Below are 14,385 nucleotides of genomic sequence, written 5' to 3'. Positions count from 1 at the left end.
GGTACGGTGCTTTAGCTGGATTGGCTTGGCCCGTTTCCTCGGCCCCACATGACCATAAAGCTGTGTTTCATTCAGACCTGTGACTCCTGTGTCCCTTCAGTTGGTCTATGGGGATTGCAAAGTCGCAAAATCGTTCTTGCTTCCCTCTTCTGAACTCTCTCAAGACCTCAGCTATTGAATTTCTTAGTTTATTATTCTGAGAGCTCTGGAGGAATGCCATAGAAAATGGCACAAACAGTCAAGGAGAAATTTCAGCAGGGTACTGTGGAGGAGTTCTATGCGAGAGGAAAAGTATGCCTTGCATTAAAGAAGGAAAGCAAGTCCTTTGATAAGATATGCTATAAAGAGTGAAAGAACAAATGCAGAACAAAGTCTGTCACTGTTGAAAGCTCAAGAGCAGCCGTGAGAAAGAAATAAGAAGGAAAATCAGAGGGGTTGAAAATAGAAGGAAGCTAACACGCTAGTGCTCCTAACACACAATAACAGCAACTAACAGATAAAAAGAAGAGAGAAGTGTAATAAAGATGATAGCAAAAGGCACAGTGTTACAGACTGTACCTAACAAGCTAACAAGTGTTAGATAGTTTTTCTGAGATTAACTTTGATTTACCTGGTTTCATCGGAGCTGAACGATACCACATGGATACCCAGCGGCCCGCCACCATTCGATACCTCCACTGGTTTAAGTAGATCCCTACAGGACAGTAATAAAGGACAAACAAAAAAACAAAACAGTTAATACAATGACTATAAGGGGACTAACAATATAATTGCACTATACAGGTCTCACAGATTGCACCAGGAAACAAATAGTCAGCCACTGATGCGTAGCCACTGATGCACCGCTGCGTTCACATCATCATCACATGAAAATCTTCTTCCCCTTAAAGCTTCTTTGAGCGGTCCAAAAAGGTGGAAATCAGATGGTGCTAAATCCAGACTATAAGCTCTCTCAGTCTCTCAGACACAACCAATTACGACTCCTCCCTCCCTCACTGTTCCCAACCAAAATATAAAAGTGTGTAAACTTTTTGAAGATCCCTCGTATATGGTGTGGCTTCACCCGTTAATAGATATTTGTGTGTGAGGTTGGATAACATGTATACCTGTATACTATGGTGTAAACTATTTGGTCCTGTCAATTTCTGTGTTTGTGAACTTGTCTTTTTCCAAAGATGGAGACGATTTTATGGAGCTTGTTGTTTGTTTCCTTGTTCTATTCTGTTTGCAATTTGTCAGCAATGTAGGCATTTTGGGGTTCATGCCCAATGTTTCTTTTTCTGTTAGCGCTTTGTGCTGTCCTATATGCGTGTTCATTTAAACCTGTAAACTCATAATGGCCTGGTATCCAGCACAGGGTGATTTGATATTCTTGCTTCCATAGTGTGTTTGCTTTGATGCGGATGGCTACTATTGTGGGGTGATCTGTGTTTTCAGTTTCCAAGGTTTATAGGAATCAGAGCATATTAGGAATTTGTTTTACGTTGTTCTTTTTGGTTGTATTGGTCTACATTTTTACATTTTAAAAACATTTCTATATTTTTTGTATAATATATATTTTGACTATTTGTACGTTTTTGTAACTAATGTGGCTGAGCAGTCACTAAAGCATTTAACTGCCAGTTGTACTGTGTATGACTATGTATGTGACAAATAAACCTTGATTTTGATTTGATATTGTACTGCAAGTAGCAGGGTGTGGGAGCTTTGGTCAGGTGGGCAGATACTATATGTTGCAGATTGAGGGTTAATATTGATGCCGCTACAAGATTTCTGGTTTGGATCCATCTGTATATATTGCTCTGTATATACTGTGAATGTTACTTTTGACTTAAGGTCATATGGTGTTGCTAGGCAATTGTGCATATTGGCTAGGATGTCTAGTTATATGTTCAGATTTTCAAAATAAAGAATTATCCATTCTCTAAAGTATATTCTCTAAGTCTAGGTACAGGGATCATAATTGGCTGTATAATGGTTGCATAATGTCTTTGTTTCAGAGAATTTAAATTAATTTTTCAGTGCACGTTCCTAGACGTGGTTTGTGGTCATTTGTAATTGTATTTATGTTGTTGGCATGTTTCTCCCCTTGCTGCATATGCAAAGATTGTCCACACATAGGTTGCATAATACTGTATATCTGGTCTAAGCACTTGGTTGATGCTTTTTAGCTTGATGCAAAAAGGGTTACAAAGAAGATGCTAATCCCATCACGCCCAACATCAGTACCTAACCTAGTAAGTGCTTTTGACAGCTCCTTATTAATATTGCAAAACCTACAATATTGCAAAACCTACAAGGTATGCGGACACTCATTGTCAGGTGTCCGCATACCTCTGGCCATGTTCTATTCCACCCCAGTGAAAAATGTATTTTATTTTTTTACACAACAGTGTAAAATATACAGGAGGAAACAGGATAACAATTTTGTTTCGGGGAAGGTTAAAAGGCCCTACAGTGGTGGATTTCACCTACTCTTTCTACACACGGCCATCTATAATTTAGACAGCCATTAAGACATGTGGGTCGATGAGGGAACCCAAATCGACACCTCAATTAAGTGATTAGAATCAGACTGGGGCCTGCAGCGGGCTTGTGTGTGTGAACAGCAGTAAGCCAGCAAGACCTGTGTGTGGAAGCCTGACTGTGAAAGATGCAATAACCTAAAGTCTAAAGTCTTAAATATCATAAAAGCGTCTAGTTTTTACTCCGGATGCCCTTCCAGGCTTGGTATCGGCCCTGAGAACACACTGACAAGTGTACCTCCCAATGCCTAGGCTGTTCAGCCAGAGAATATTCCATATATACACCGATCAGCCATAACATTAAAACCACCTCCTTGTTTCTACACACACTGACCATTTTATCAGCTCCACTTACCATATAGGAGCACTTTGTAGTTCTACAATTACTGACTGTAGTCCATCTGTTTCTCTGCATGCTTTGTTAGCCCCCTTTCATGTTGTTCTTCAATGGTCAGGACTCTTCCAGGACCACTACAGAGCAGGTATTATTTGGGTGGATCATTCTCAGCACTGCAGTGACACTGACATGATGGTGGTGTGTTAGTGTGTGTTGTGCTGGTATGAGTGGATAAGACACAGCAGTGCTGATGGAGTTTTTAAAAACCTCACTCTACCTGCTGGACTGAGAATAGTCCACCAACCAAAAATATCCAGCCAAGAGCACCTCGTGGGCAGCTTCCTGTGACCACTGATCAAGGTCTAGACGATGACCAACTCAAACAGCATCAATAGAATAGCGATCGTCTCTGACTTTACATCTACAAGGTGCACCAACCAGGTAGGATTGTCTAATAGAGTGGACAGTGAGTAGACACGGTATTTAAAAACTCCAGAAGCGCTGCTGTCTCCACTCATACCAGCACAACACACACTAACACACCACCACCATGTCAGTGTCACTGCAGTGCTGAGAATCATCCACCACCTAAATAATAATTGCTGCTCTGTAGTGGTCCTAGGAGAGTCCTGACCATTGAACAACAGCATGAAAGGGAGCTAACCAAGCATGCAGAGAAACAGATGGACTACAGACAGTAATTGTAGAACTACAAAGTGCTTCTATATGGTAAGAGGAGCTGATAAAATAGACAGTGAGTGTAGAAACAAGGAGGTGGTTTTAAAGTTATGGTTGATTGGTGTATATAAATTATTTAAATTAAAACTTACTCTAGTGAAAGGGAGTCCGCCCTGCCCACTGGCTCTATTCGACCATTTTTGCCTTTGTCTCTTCTTCTTTCTTGCTCCTCTTCCTCCTGAGGAAAACAAACAATGAAAAAACAGATATACTTAATTTGTTTTTAGGAAGCATCCCTATCTCAGTCAAATCTAATACAGTACAAGATAAGAGAAGCAATGGCTTTTCTTTATTTATTAATTTTATTTTTGATTTCTTTAATCAGGGTTTTTAGTACTGAAAAGCATTGCAGCAGGAGTGGTATCTGAGAAAAATATGGCAATAATCGATTACTCATAATCAATCAGCAGGGGTTAGCAAGGCTCAGCCTGAGGTTAATCAGATAAAGGTATAGTGCCGTCTGAGAGATATGTGCTTCTTCCACTCTCTTACATCACATCCCCCTTATTCCACACTCTCTGCTGTGACCTTCAGCTGAAAAGCAAAGACTTGGTGCATAAAGTCTAAGCACAGCTTCATATTACTATCAAGCACGTCATGCAAATGAGACCGGTCCGTGTTTGCTCATGCCTTCATTACAATTTTTTGTCTCGCAAGGGACTGAGAGAGCGCCTAATCTTCAATCAAGCACATTTAATGGGGAAATATCTGCATAATGAGAAAGGAATATACCCTCTCTAATTTGGCTCAGGCCCTTCAATGAAGATCATTTCCAAGGCCAAGTGGGCGTCTAGACACTATGTGAGAGCCAGTGGCAGTCTGTTAGCCACCTATATTAATATTCAGCCAGTCTCACCCTTAACCTTCGCCTTGCGTCGAAATGTCAAGCATGGCTAAATAAGCGCTTCGGCATCTTTATATGGAAATGCATTCAGCCTTTTCAGACAGTCACCCTTCACCAAATAAGAACCTACAGCCTAGAGAGGCATGCTAGCTTTCCCTCTTTATCTCATTCTCTCGCGTCCATTCTTCCCTATCTCCTGCTTTGTCTGAGAGGTTAAAAGGAAGGTCATGAAAATTTCATCAGAAGAAAAAAAAGCAAATCGTCCTGAACCCTTGCCTGAAGAAACATGTCAATCACCTTGTCTGACAAACACCTCTCTTCTCACAGAGCCTTAATTACATGTCATCCAAACAGTTATTTATATTGCGACTAGATGTGAAATAACATCTGAACCTGTTCTACAATTTCAATTCTGACTCAATTTCAAACACCCAGGTTCATTCAGTGAACTCAAATTATGATTTAAATGACCCGCAAACATTTACAAGCAAATAGATGGCACCTCACCAATGTGAGTCACACAGCTAATGCTTCTGTATTCAACACAGCAGACAATTACACGTGAGTAAATACATTTATAGGAATAAACAGAACTGAAGACATATGCCTATATGTTGTTTCTGACAGCTCTTTGATGGCATAGACAAGTCAAGCTGCTTCATATTCATCACCAGTGACACTGCCAAGCCATTAACTCCAATACCAGAAGCTGCCTGAGGCATACCAAGAAAACAATTGAAGATCTCTTAGCTTTTTGATTTGGAAGAATCATTGCCTGCTCCAACACGAATCACTACAAGTTCAAGAGAAGAGGATATATTTTGGAAGGTCTTCCATAGCTTGACACGGAAAGAACTAACAATGTCCATTAACCCCCAAAGGCAACGACTCAGTTGGTGGGAATAGTAGAGGGGAAAAAAATAATGTGCAAGATGGCTGGTTGCCATCTTGTCTCCTTCTGTCCACCTGCCAAACCAGAGGCATTAGAATGGGTGACAGGTCAGCTTCACTGAAAGCCTCGTCTGTCATTCCCAAGAGCCCTGCTGGGTATTGCTGGACCCCACATAATAAAAGGTCATTTTTACCCCTAGGGAACAGTGTCTCTTCACTTTCACTCATTGAATATTTTACCACCCAGCTTATGGGTTTCAATGGGGCACATCTGCTGCTAAACACAAAGTGGACGTGTGTGTGTGTGCGTAGAGTGCGTCAGATTTTGTGCATTAGATCTGGACCGGGCCCAGCAGCCACTCAGCCATGTGGTGACAGGTTACACTATTGGAGATTAGAAAGTGTATTACACTGGTACAGCTAACAACAAAAGACAATGGCACAACTATTTTTGTGTTTACCACATCATATCTTAAAATTTAACATCCTGACCAGAAATTAAAAAGTGCCCAGAAAGAATAGGGAGCAAGAACGGCTGCCATGTGATAAGTTGACCCAAACAAGTAGTTGAAAATTGGAGTAATGTGTGGTGTGGTACATAACATGTTCTATGGGAATAAAATTTTAGATGCAGTGTTGAAATATTCGTCTATGATACTTCTAAACATATCTCATAACTTTTGCCTCATGTTATTATAACAGTAGCTATATTAGTAGCTAGTATAAATGTAAATCAAATGTGAAGAAGTGAGCTAGTTCTGACTTTAGGAACATCAAGATGCACTTAAAAAAAAAACCAGCTATCTATTGTCAGCTATCTCATTTAAATGCCAAACACTGAGATCAATGCAGCTATTAAAGCCCATCAGATTCTACACTTGATTTAAATTAACAGCTATTTAGAAAGCCAGAACTGGAAGTGGTGAAATCACAAAAAGCAAGAAAATTGGAAGTAATACAGTATGTGAGGACCAGGACTAAAAACTCTGACCAGAAAGATCAGTAAATGAAGTAAAAAAAAAAAAAAAAAAGATAAATAAAATGCTACAGGATTAGACAATGTATAGGGTGGCTCATATTGATGATGAAACATCTGGGAAATTAGTAGAACTAATGCTGTTGAGATGCAATGTGAGAGGAGCAACAGCTGGAAGATCAGCAGACGTGATAAACCTACTCAGCTATCTGAAGAAAATAATTAAACTAGTACTGACTTTAAGATTTAAGATGCCAAACATTAGAGTCGAAAAATAAGCTAAATTTAAATTTATACTTTCAGGGCAGCTCAGGTGGCGCAGTGGTAAAATATGCTAGCACACCAGAGCTGGGTTTTCGAATACATTGCATCGAATCTCAGCTCTGCCATCTGGCTGGGCTGGGCGACTGCATGAACAACGATTGGCTGTTATGGGCAAGCCGGTTCATGGGTCCTCATGACTGGTGCAGTTACGACCTCTGCTGGCTGATTGATGGTGTCTGCACAGGGCTGAGGAATAATGCTGATCAGGGTGTGGCTCTCCGTGCACAGTGCTGATCAGTATATATGAAGTCGACTGATGCAGGTGAAAAATGCAGTCTGTACTGAGCACGTGTCGGAGGGGGCGTGTCAGTTGAGAAGCGTCCTCAGTCAGAGGTGGAGGGTTGAATCAGTGGAGGATGCAATCAGGGTAATTGGACACGACTAGATTAGGGGAGACAAATTAGGGAAAAAGGTTGGAAAAATTTTACATTTTTAGCATTTAGCAGATGCAAAGAGTCTTACAATTGAGATCATATACAATGCAAGCGATTAAGGATTAAGGACCTTGGCAACCTGGCAGTTGTGGGTCTTGAACTAGTGACCTTTCAATTACTAGTCCTGTATCTAACCGCTGAGCTACCACTGCCCGATAAATAAAATGCTACAGGATTAGACAATGTATAAGGTGACTCATACAGATGATGAAACATCTAGGAAATTAGTAAAACTAATGCTGTTGAGGTGCATTATGAGTGAAGCAACAGCTGGAAGATCAGCAGAAGATCTACAGTGTGAAAAAACACTAAAACACCTACATGATCAATAACCAAATACTGCTACAAGAACAGAATTACTAATGAAGCTCCTTTGATTGAATGAATAGAACAGCAAAGAACTGGAGAAACAAGGACATGAGCAGAATTGAGTAAAATTGAATGACGAAGCTTGGAAGGAACATGTGTGTATATTGCATTATACCAACCAGCTACTTCAAAATGACCTGGATGACCTTAAACTGTCATACATGTCTTCCCTCAGCTAGTGGGGATCAGGGATCACGGAGCTGAACTGCAAAAAGTCAAGAGGTCACATTTACACCCAGAACAATGGTGTTGAACCACTACACCGTAGCTCAACGTGCAATAGAAACACCACTGTACTGACTGTTCCTTATCTAGAGGGATCTAAGTGCAGTCCAAAAGCAAAAAAAAAAAAATCTTAAAATTATTAACCAAACACAGCTCTGAAATACTGTTTCTACACACGCCTAGGCACCTGCTTTCACTTCCAATATAAAGAGCTGCTTAATGAGGCACAGTGTAACAGAAGGAAGAAGGTGATTTCACTGCATACTGAAACAATGACTGTTGAAATATTTACAAAGAGCTCAGTCATGCTCCCGACCAAAAATATAAAGTGCTAATTAGTGCACATGGCACACAATGAGGAAGGCAGTGCTGAGAGCTGAATGAAACAGTTCTCTGATGTGTGTAAAGTTATTCAAGCAGAAATCTGACACAATATTAAAAATAGCTTAATTAATAATAATGCCATTTTTAATTCAAAAGTAAATGTTTAATTAAAGACTGGTGTTAGGTAGTGCAAAGATATTTGTTTTAAAAACAAGTTATGATCCAATACATGTGCCTTTGATTTACTTGAAATATATAGTTCAATTTTACATTCCTGGGGTTTGTTTGGCTAATATCTGGGGGAACGGCATTCTGGAAATAGCCAGGCCAGCCATTGGATTTATTTATTTTATTTTATTTGGATTTTAACGCCATGTTTTACACGCTTTGGTTACATTCATGACAGGACAGGTAGTTACTGGTTACACAAGATTCATCAGTTCACAAGATTTAATGTCAATTTTGTATCTCCAATTCACCTCACTTGCATGTCTTTGGACTGTGGAACAAAACCGGACTTCCAGGGAGGAAACCCACGTAGGCACGGGGAGAACATGCAAACTCCACACAAAAAGGACCTGGACCACTTCACCTGGGAATCAAACCCAGGACCTTCTTGCTGTGAGGCGACAGTTCTACCCAACCACCAAGCCATTGGAAGATGCACTCAGTGCCCTCTCGGGTGCTGGTCCTAAGCCCGGATAAAAAATAAGACGGATGCTTCAGGAAGGCCATTCGAAGTAAAAATTGTGCTGGGTCTCTGTAAGTCCAGAGATCTGTAAACCAGACCTGCTGTCGCGACCCCTAAATTAAAATGTATAAACTACAGGTATAAACACAAAGCAAAGAGGACTCGAATGGCAGGGGTCCCAATCACAGCCATTTACTTTGCCATCCTGACCTTACAACAGGCTAACACACAAGCATGAACTACATGGCCAAATGTAAGTGCACACCTGTCCTTGATCTTGATGGACACCACCGACTCCCTCCTGCCCTGAATATGAGCCAGACATCCACCCTTGGAATCATATTAAGGGAATCATCTGGGTAATTTGTTAACAATAAAAAATACTTTGGCTCCCAAGATATTTTTAAGCTTACATAAATTACCATGTGCACAACAAACATTTGGTTTGATCATATTAGAGCATTTAGAATCCATTCAACTTTGTGAAGTGGTCAGTTTGGTGATATATTAAACAGAAGACGTGCACTGTCACCGGTACCCACAAGGCAACCCAATTTAGGCAGTATCAATTTCAAAAACAGACTGGCAACTCTATGTTCAACAAAGACCCATTATAATATAGCTGTCCCTTACAGCCAACTTCCATTATCCCAATTAAAGCTACTAGAGAGAGAGCTGATTGAATTGGACTTGACTGGTGGCCTCATACTAACCCTTTCTACCCATACAGCCACGTCTGAATCCACAGATTCGATGACCCCTATTACAGAAGAAGATTTATCATACTGGTCAGCAGTTCTTTGACAGTTATGTGCATCTGTGCTGGACATACATACGTTAAAAAAAGGCTAAACTCAGACTAAAGTCATTAGTAGACACTGAGATGACCTGGGTAATCTAATATTGGTGCATGAATACTGCACTTTGGTTTGTCCTGTATGGATGAGAAAAGATGTAAAGCATACTTTGCCAGGGATTTAAACGGGCAATCTGAGCACTTGTGTTTGTTAATGACTCAAATCATTTTTAATGTTGCCTTCTGTATTGATTGAAACTTGTCTTATTCTTCTATCATTGTACAGTCTGACAACAAAAACCAAGCTATACAAGTCAATTCACTGACCAATGAATCACTTATATAGCTCAATGCAGCCCAATCAAAATGCTGATGTGTATATTAAAAAAATTAAAATTAAAAAAATAAAAATAAAAAAATATATATAGACCACTGTTCCCACCCCCTCCACCCCAATTGTCTCCCCTAATCTAGTCGTGTCCAATTACCCTGAATGTGTCCTCAATACTGATTCGACCCTTCGCCGCTGACTGAGGACGCCTCTCAACTGACATACGCCCCGCCCCCTATGGCACGTACAGTCAGTACAGACTGCATTTTTCACCTGCACGAGTCAAGTTCATACATCGACAAGCACTGTGTACGGACGGCCACACCCCCATCAGCATTATTCCTCAGCCCTGTGCAGGCGCAATCAGTCAGCCAGCAGGGGCCACAGTTGCACCAGTTATGAGGACCTATGGTCCGACTTTTTACCCCTGTGAACAACAGCCAATCGTTGTTCATGCAGCCGCCCAGCCCAGTTGGAAAGGCAGAGCTGAGATTCGATATGATGTATTCGAAACCCCAACTCTGGTGTGCTAGTGTACTTTTTACCGCTGCGCCACCTGAGTGGCTAGACCACTGTTAATTAGGCAAAAAAAAGTGCACATCACACTGAAGTGAGTCCCAAATAATAACATGTTATAAACTGATACTCTGACATAATCCTGTATTTTACTGATCAATAGGTCGTCCCCCTTTTTCCTGTCCCAAATTAGGCCAATCAAATTTCCCATTGCACTCACAGTCTCTAGGCTTGCTGCAGGTGGCCTTCACAGACAAGTATGAATCAGGTGACCAATTGATTTCCAAGAGCTATAGCACAGTAGTAGTGGAAGCACTGAAAGTACTGTTCCTTATTGATTAGAAGGTCGCTGGTTTAATTCCCACCACTGCTAAGTTCCCACTGCCCCTGAGCAAGTCTCTTAACTCCGGAGTGCTTGCATTCAGTCACGAGCTGCTTCGGATAAAAGTGTCCCCTAAATGCCATAAATGTTAACACTAACAAAGAAACTCTCAGGCTCTTTGTATTTGTCTGCCACTCTTGTCGGCACCTTGTTCGGCTGCTGTTGCGGTTAAAGGGGACCTCTGACCTTACCTGCATCGGGCATGGTCAGCTATATCTGTAGAATTACTGACAAGGCTGGTAACTCCTTTATTTCTGTTTAATAGCTATAATTATATAACTAAAAATGTCATATTATAAAACAAATTACAAATCTATTGTAATTGTGTAATGCACTATGGATTATATTAATTACTACATATTAAACATTTGCCCAAAACGACAAGCAAAGAAAAGCCTTTTCTCGAGTTCTCTGAAGTGGTCTGACTCTAGTTTCCCGTAAGTGCCCATTTCACTTACTCACCTTTATTCATCTAACTGAACTTCCATGCCACTTTTATTCCCTTTGCTTTAATCAACAGAGACATGGCCGCACTTCCATCTGTCTGCATTTCGTTTCTTAAGTCACTGCTAATGGTGTATAAAAGTTTAGCCATGACGTGAATTGCTTTAAGAAAATTAAAGCTGAACAGGTTTTTAATGCTATTAAGTAAATTAAATCAGAAACGTGAGCTGGTCGCATTTGTCCAGATCAAAAGGTTGGAGAGGGGAAGTGAGGGACGCCGGGCGGCATTGCTAAGCAAGTCTTCTCTTCCACTCCCTCTCCGCCTCAGTCAATGCATCGCATCTGTACCGAATACATCATCTGTCAAGTGAGATTTCATACAAGCGCAGGCATATCTATCAATGCCAGAGCACGCTTTGGTGGGGTGGTAGTATCGTTAAATTGCACTTTAATTAAATTAGGCTAGCTAATTATGAGGGTTTAAATCAATCACTTAGTCAATAACAAAAGCCTAAAGCCCATCGTGTCTAAAACTCCCAGGCCCTCATCAATAACCACAGACAGGAATGCTCTCTCATACTACACTGCGCTTTGAGAGGGTATGAATTATTAAAAATCAAGTTACCCCAATTTGCTTTTGTCCGAGGCCACTCTGGGATGATTCTCTGAAAGCGAAGGAGCAGATTAGGACCTGGAGAGGGACTAAAGCCAAGGCCAGGTTCATATGCCAAGCAATCAAATTGGTTTGGTTTAATGAATCATTTATAAAGTATATGCTTCACAATGTAAGATATATTAGGCATGAGCTTATATGATCTGACAACAAAAAATATGACCCAGACATTATATTATATTTACATTTGTGGCATTTAGCAGACGCTTTTATCCAGAGCAACTTACAGTGATGAAAAACATGCAAGCAATTGAGAGTTAAGGGCCTTGCTCAGGAGCCTGACAGTGGCATCTTGGCCAGTATCTTAACCACTGAGCTCCTACTGACCATTACATCTCACAACTAAATAGAATATTTGGTTTTCAGCTATAGCAATATAGGGAAGAAAAAAAAACATCATCTGATCAACCACTTTAATAATGCTTTAATACAGCATTATATTTAGATTTGCTTACAAAATGCAAAACTAAATAGCGATAAATTTAGATAAAATCTGTGGAAAACAAAGAAACAAAAAGACAGGCACCCAGGTGGCGAAGCAGGATATTCCGCTAGCACACCAGCGCAGAGATTCTGAACACCCCGGTTCGAGTCTCGGCTCTGCTACTGGTTGGCTAAGCGCCATCTAGCGGGCATGATTGGCAGTGTGTGCAGCAGACACAAATTGGCCACCGAGTCTGCTGGGTGGGGAAATGACCGTACTAAGTGGGTGGGGTCTTCAACGTTGTGTATGGACGGGGTAAAGAAGGGGTCCGCTAGGACTGCGCACGTGTCGGAGGGCACGTGAGTTGCAATATACCCTCTTCGAAAGCAGCAGCAGCGGAAGACAAATTGACTATGCAAATCGGGACAAAAAGGGAGAAAATGCATAAATAAATTAGGGCTGTCGAAGTTAACGCGATAATAACGCATTAACGCAATCTCAATTTAACGCGATTATAAAAATTAGTGCCGTTAACGCAAATTCTAGTTCATGTTGAGACTTGACTGGTAGAACAAACGTTTTAATGTCGGACTTGCCACCGTTTTTTATTTGCGGTTTGTTAACATAATGTTACCGAGCGTCGTAGTGTCGTAGTAATGCACTTGCATAATAAAGAAGCTGCCAGTCCTCCATTCACGTAACGCTAGGACGGACACTTCAAAATCCTCCTTTTGGAGTGAACTGGTTTCATTTTTGATCAATATTATTTACCATTGGCTCAGGTACATGTCGAAACAAATGCTTTGTATTTCATTGGTTTAACTCATTTCACTGCTTACAGCGCTACCACTGGCCAATCGGAGAAGGTCCGCCCTCTAAATGCTAGTCTGTGATTGGGTGGTTGAATTTCGCCCGCCCTCTCTGAGTCAATCACTCAGCTCTCATGATCAGGAACGCGGTGAAAATGCCAAAAAGTTAACTTTTGAGGCAGCGATGAACGGACCTAAATATGAAAAGACACAACATTTAGTGAGTAAAACAGTCATTTGTTATATAATTCTTGCTTAAATTGGTCAAAAACTCTGTTATATGGGTTCTGGATTCATTCTGTGTGTTGCAGTAGCATGTCCCCCTGTTCCTAATATGATGTCCGGCTTTTTGGGGTGTAATGTCCTCCTTTTTGTTACTATGAATCTGGCCACCCTAGTCTAAACACACTCAGTTCGTGTAGAAACGTCCATTAAACCACTGGATAGTATTACTGCCTAGTATGTGAGTGAATAAAACAGTTTTCTCTTGTCCCAGCAGTTTTTAACATAAGTACATTTAGCATAAAATGTGTTCACCATTTTAACTGTAACATTTCACTTAAAAATCCTTGTTTTCTATAACATTTACACAGATTTTTTTTAATGTGATTAATCGCGATTAACTATATGATTTTCTGAGATTAATCGCGATTAAAAAAAATTATCGTTTGACAGCCCTAAAATAAATAGAAAAAAAGTTTAATGATTATTTATTTAAAAATAAAATAATAATTTAAAAAAATAATAAAGAAAAGAAAAATAATTGATGTATCCTCACCCTAGTCTTATTGATATCTAATACTCACTAAGCAGATCTTTACAACAAGCATAAAGCTTTTAGAATGCGACTTCACTTAAGCATTAGTTAATTGCTGCTCTTTCACGATTCATCATCATTTGGAGGTGATTATGAGGGAGGATCATTTCTTTACCTCCAAATGAAGTGATTAATCTAACTTTATGCTATGAAGGTCAGTGAACATGTATGAGAATGCATATGATCACAAAACCCCCAAACTCAGATAAAAACAACGGAGCAATTCAGTACCCGAATGAAAACGACACTGCTAAAGCTCTTGTTTATAGAATAATGTCGGCACATTTGGGGGCTTTCTTTTGCAGAATTTTTAAAGCAACATTACATCAATGTCAGCCTTAGCTAAATTAGTCTACAAAGCAAAATGAAGCTGTTTTAAGGCTTAGAAGAAAGGCAACTACAGGTAAGTGATCAGTATTATAGTCGTCACATAAAATAATGCACTTGTTTGAAGGCTATCTATGTTATTTATAGCTTACTATGAATAATTTAGCAGGACATAAAACCTAAATAAA

The 14,385-nt window shown here is 40.2% G+C and overlaps 1 protein-coding gene across 1 annotated transcript in view; it reads right to left on the bottom strand.

The window, feature by feature from the left end:
- Positions 1 to 14,385, bottom strand: part of pard3aa (par-3 family cell polarity regulator alpha, a) — a 537,783-nt gene that overhangs the window by 247,390 nt on the left and 276,008 nt on the right. Inside the window, exons 6-7 of the mRNA XM_062991183.1 lie at positions 3,693 to 3,778; positions 611 to 694 (exon numbers count right to left, since the gene is read on the bottom strand). Coding sequence (XP_062847253.1) covers positions 611 to 694; positions 3,693 to 3,778 — 170 coding nt within the window. The remainder of the gene's footprint in view (positions 1 to 610; positions 695 to 3,692; positions 3,779 to 14,385) is intronic.

The sequence above is a fragment of the Trichomycterus rosablanca genome, chromosome 3 (assembly GCF_030014385.1).
Source record: "Trichomycterus rosablanca isolate fTriRos1 chromosome 3, fTriRos1.hap1, whole genome shotgun sequence".
Lineage (NCBI taxonomy): Eukaryota > Metazoa > Chordata > Actinopteri > Siluriformes > Trichomycteridae > Trichomycterus > Trichomycterus rosablanca.
The sequence above is the reverse complement of the archived record's forward strand: the minus strand, read 5'-3'. Positions and strand labels throughout refer to the sequence as shown.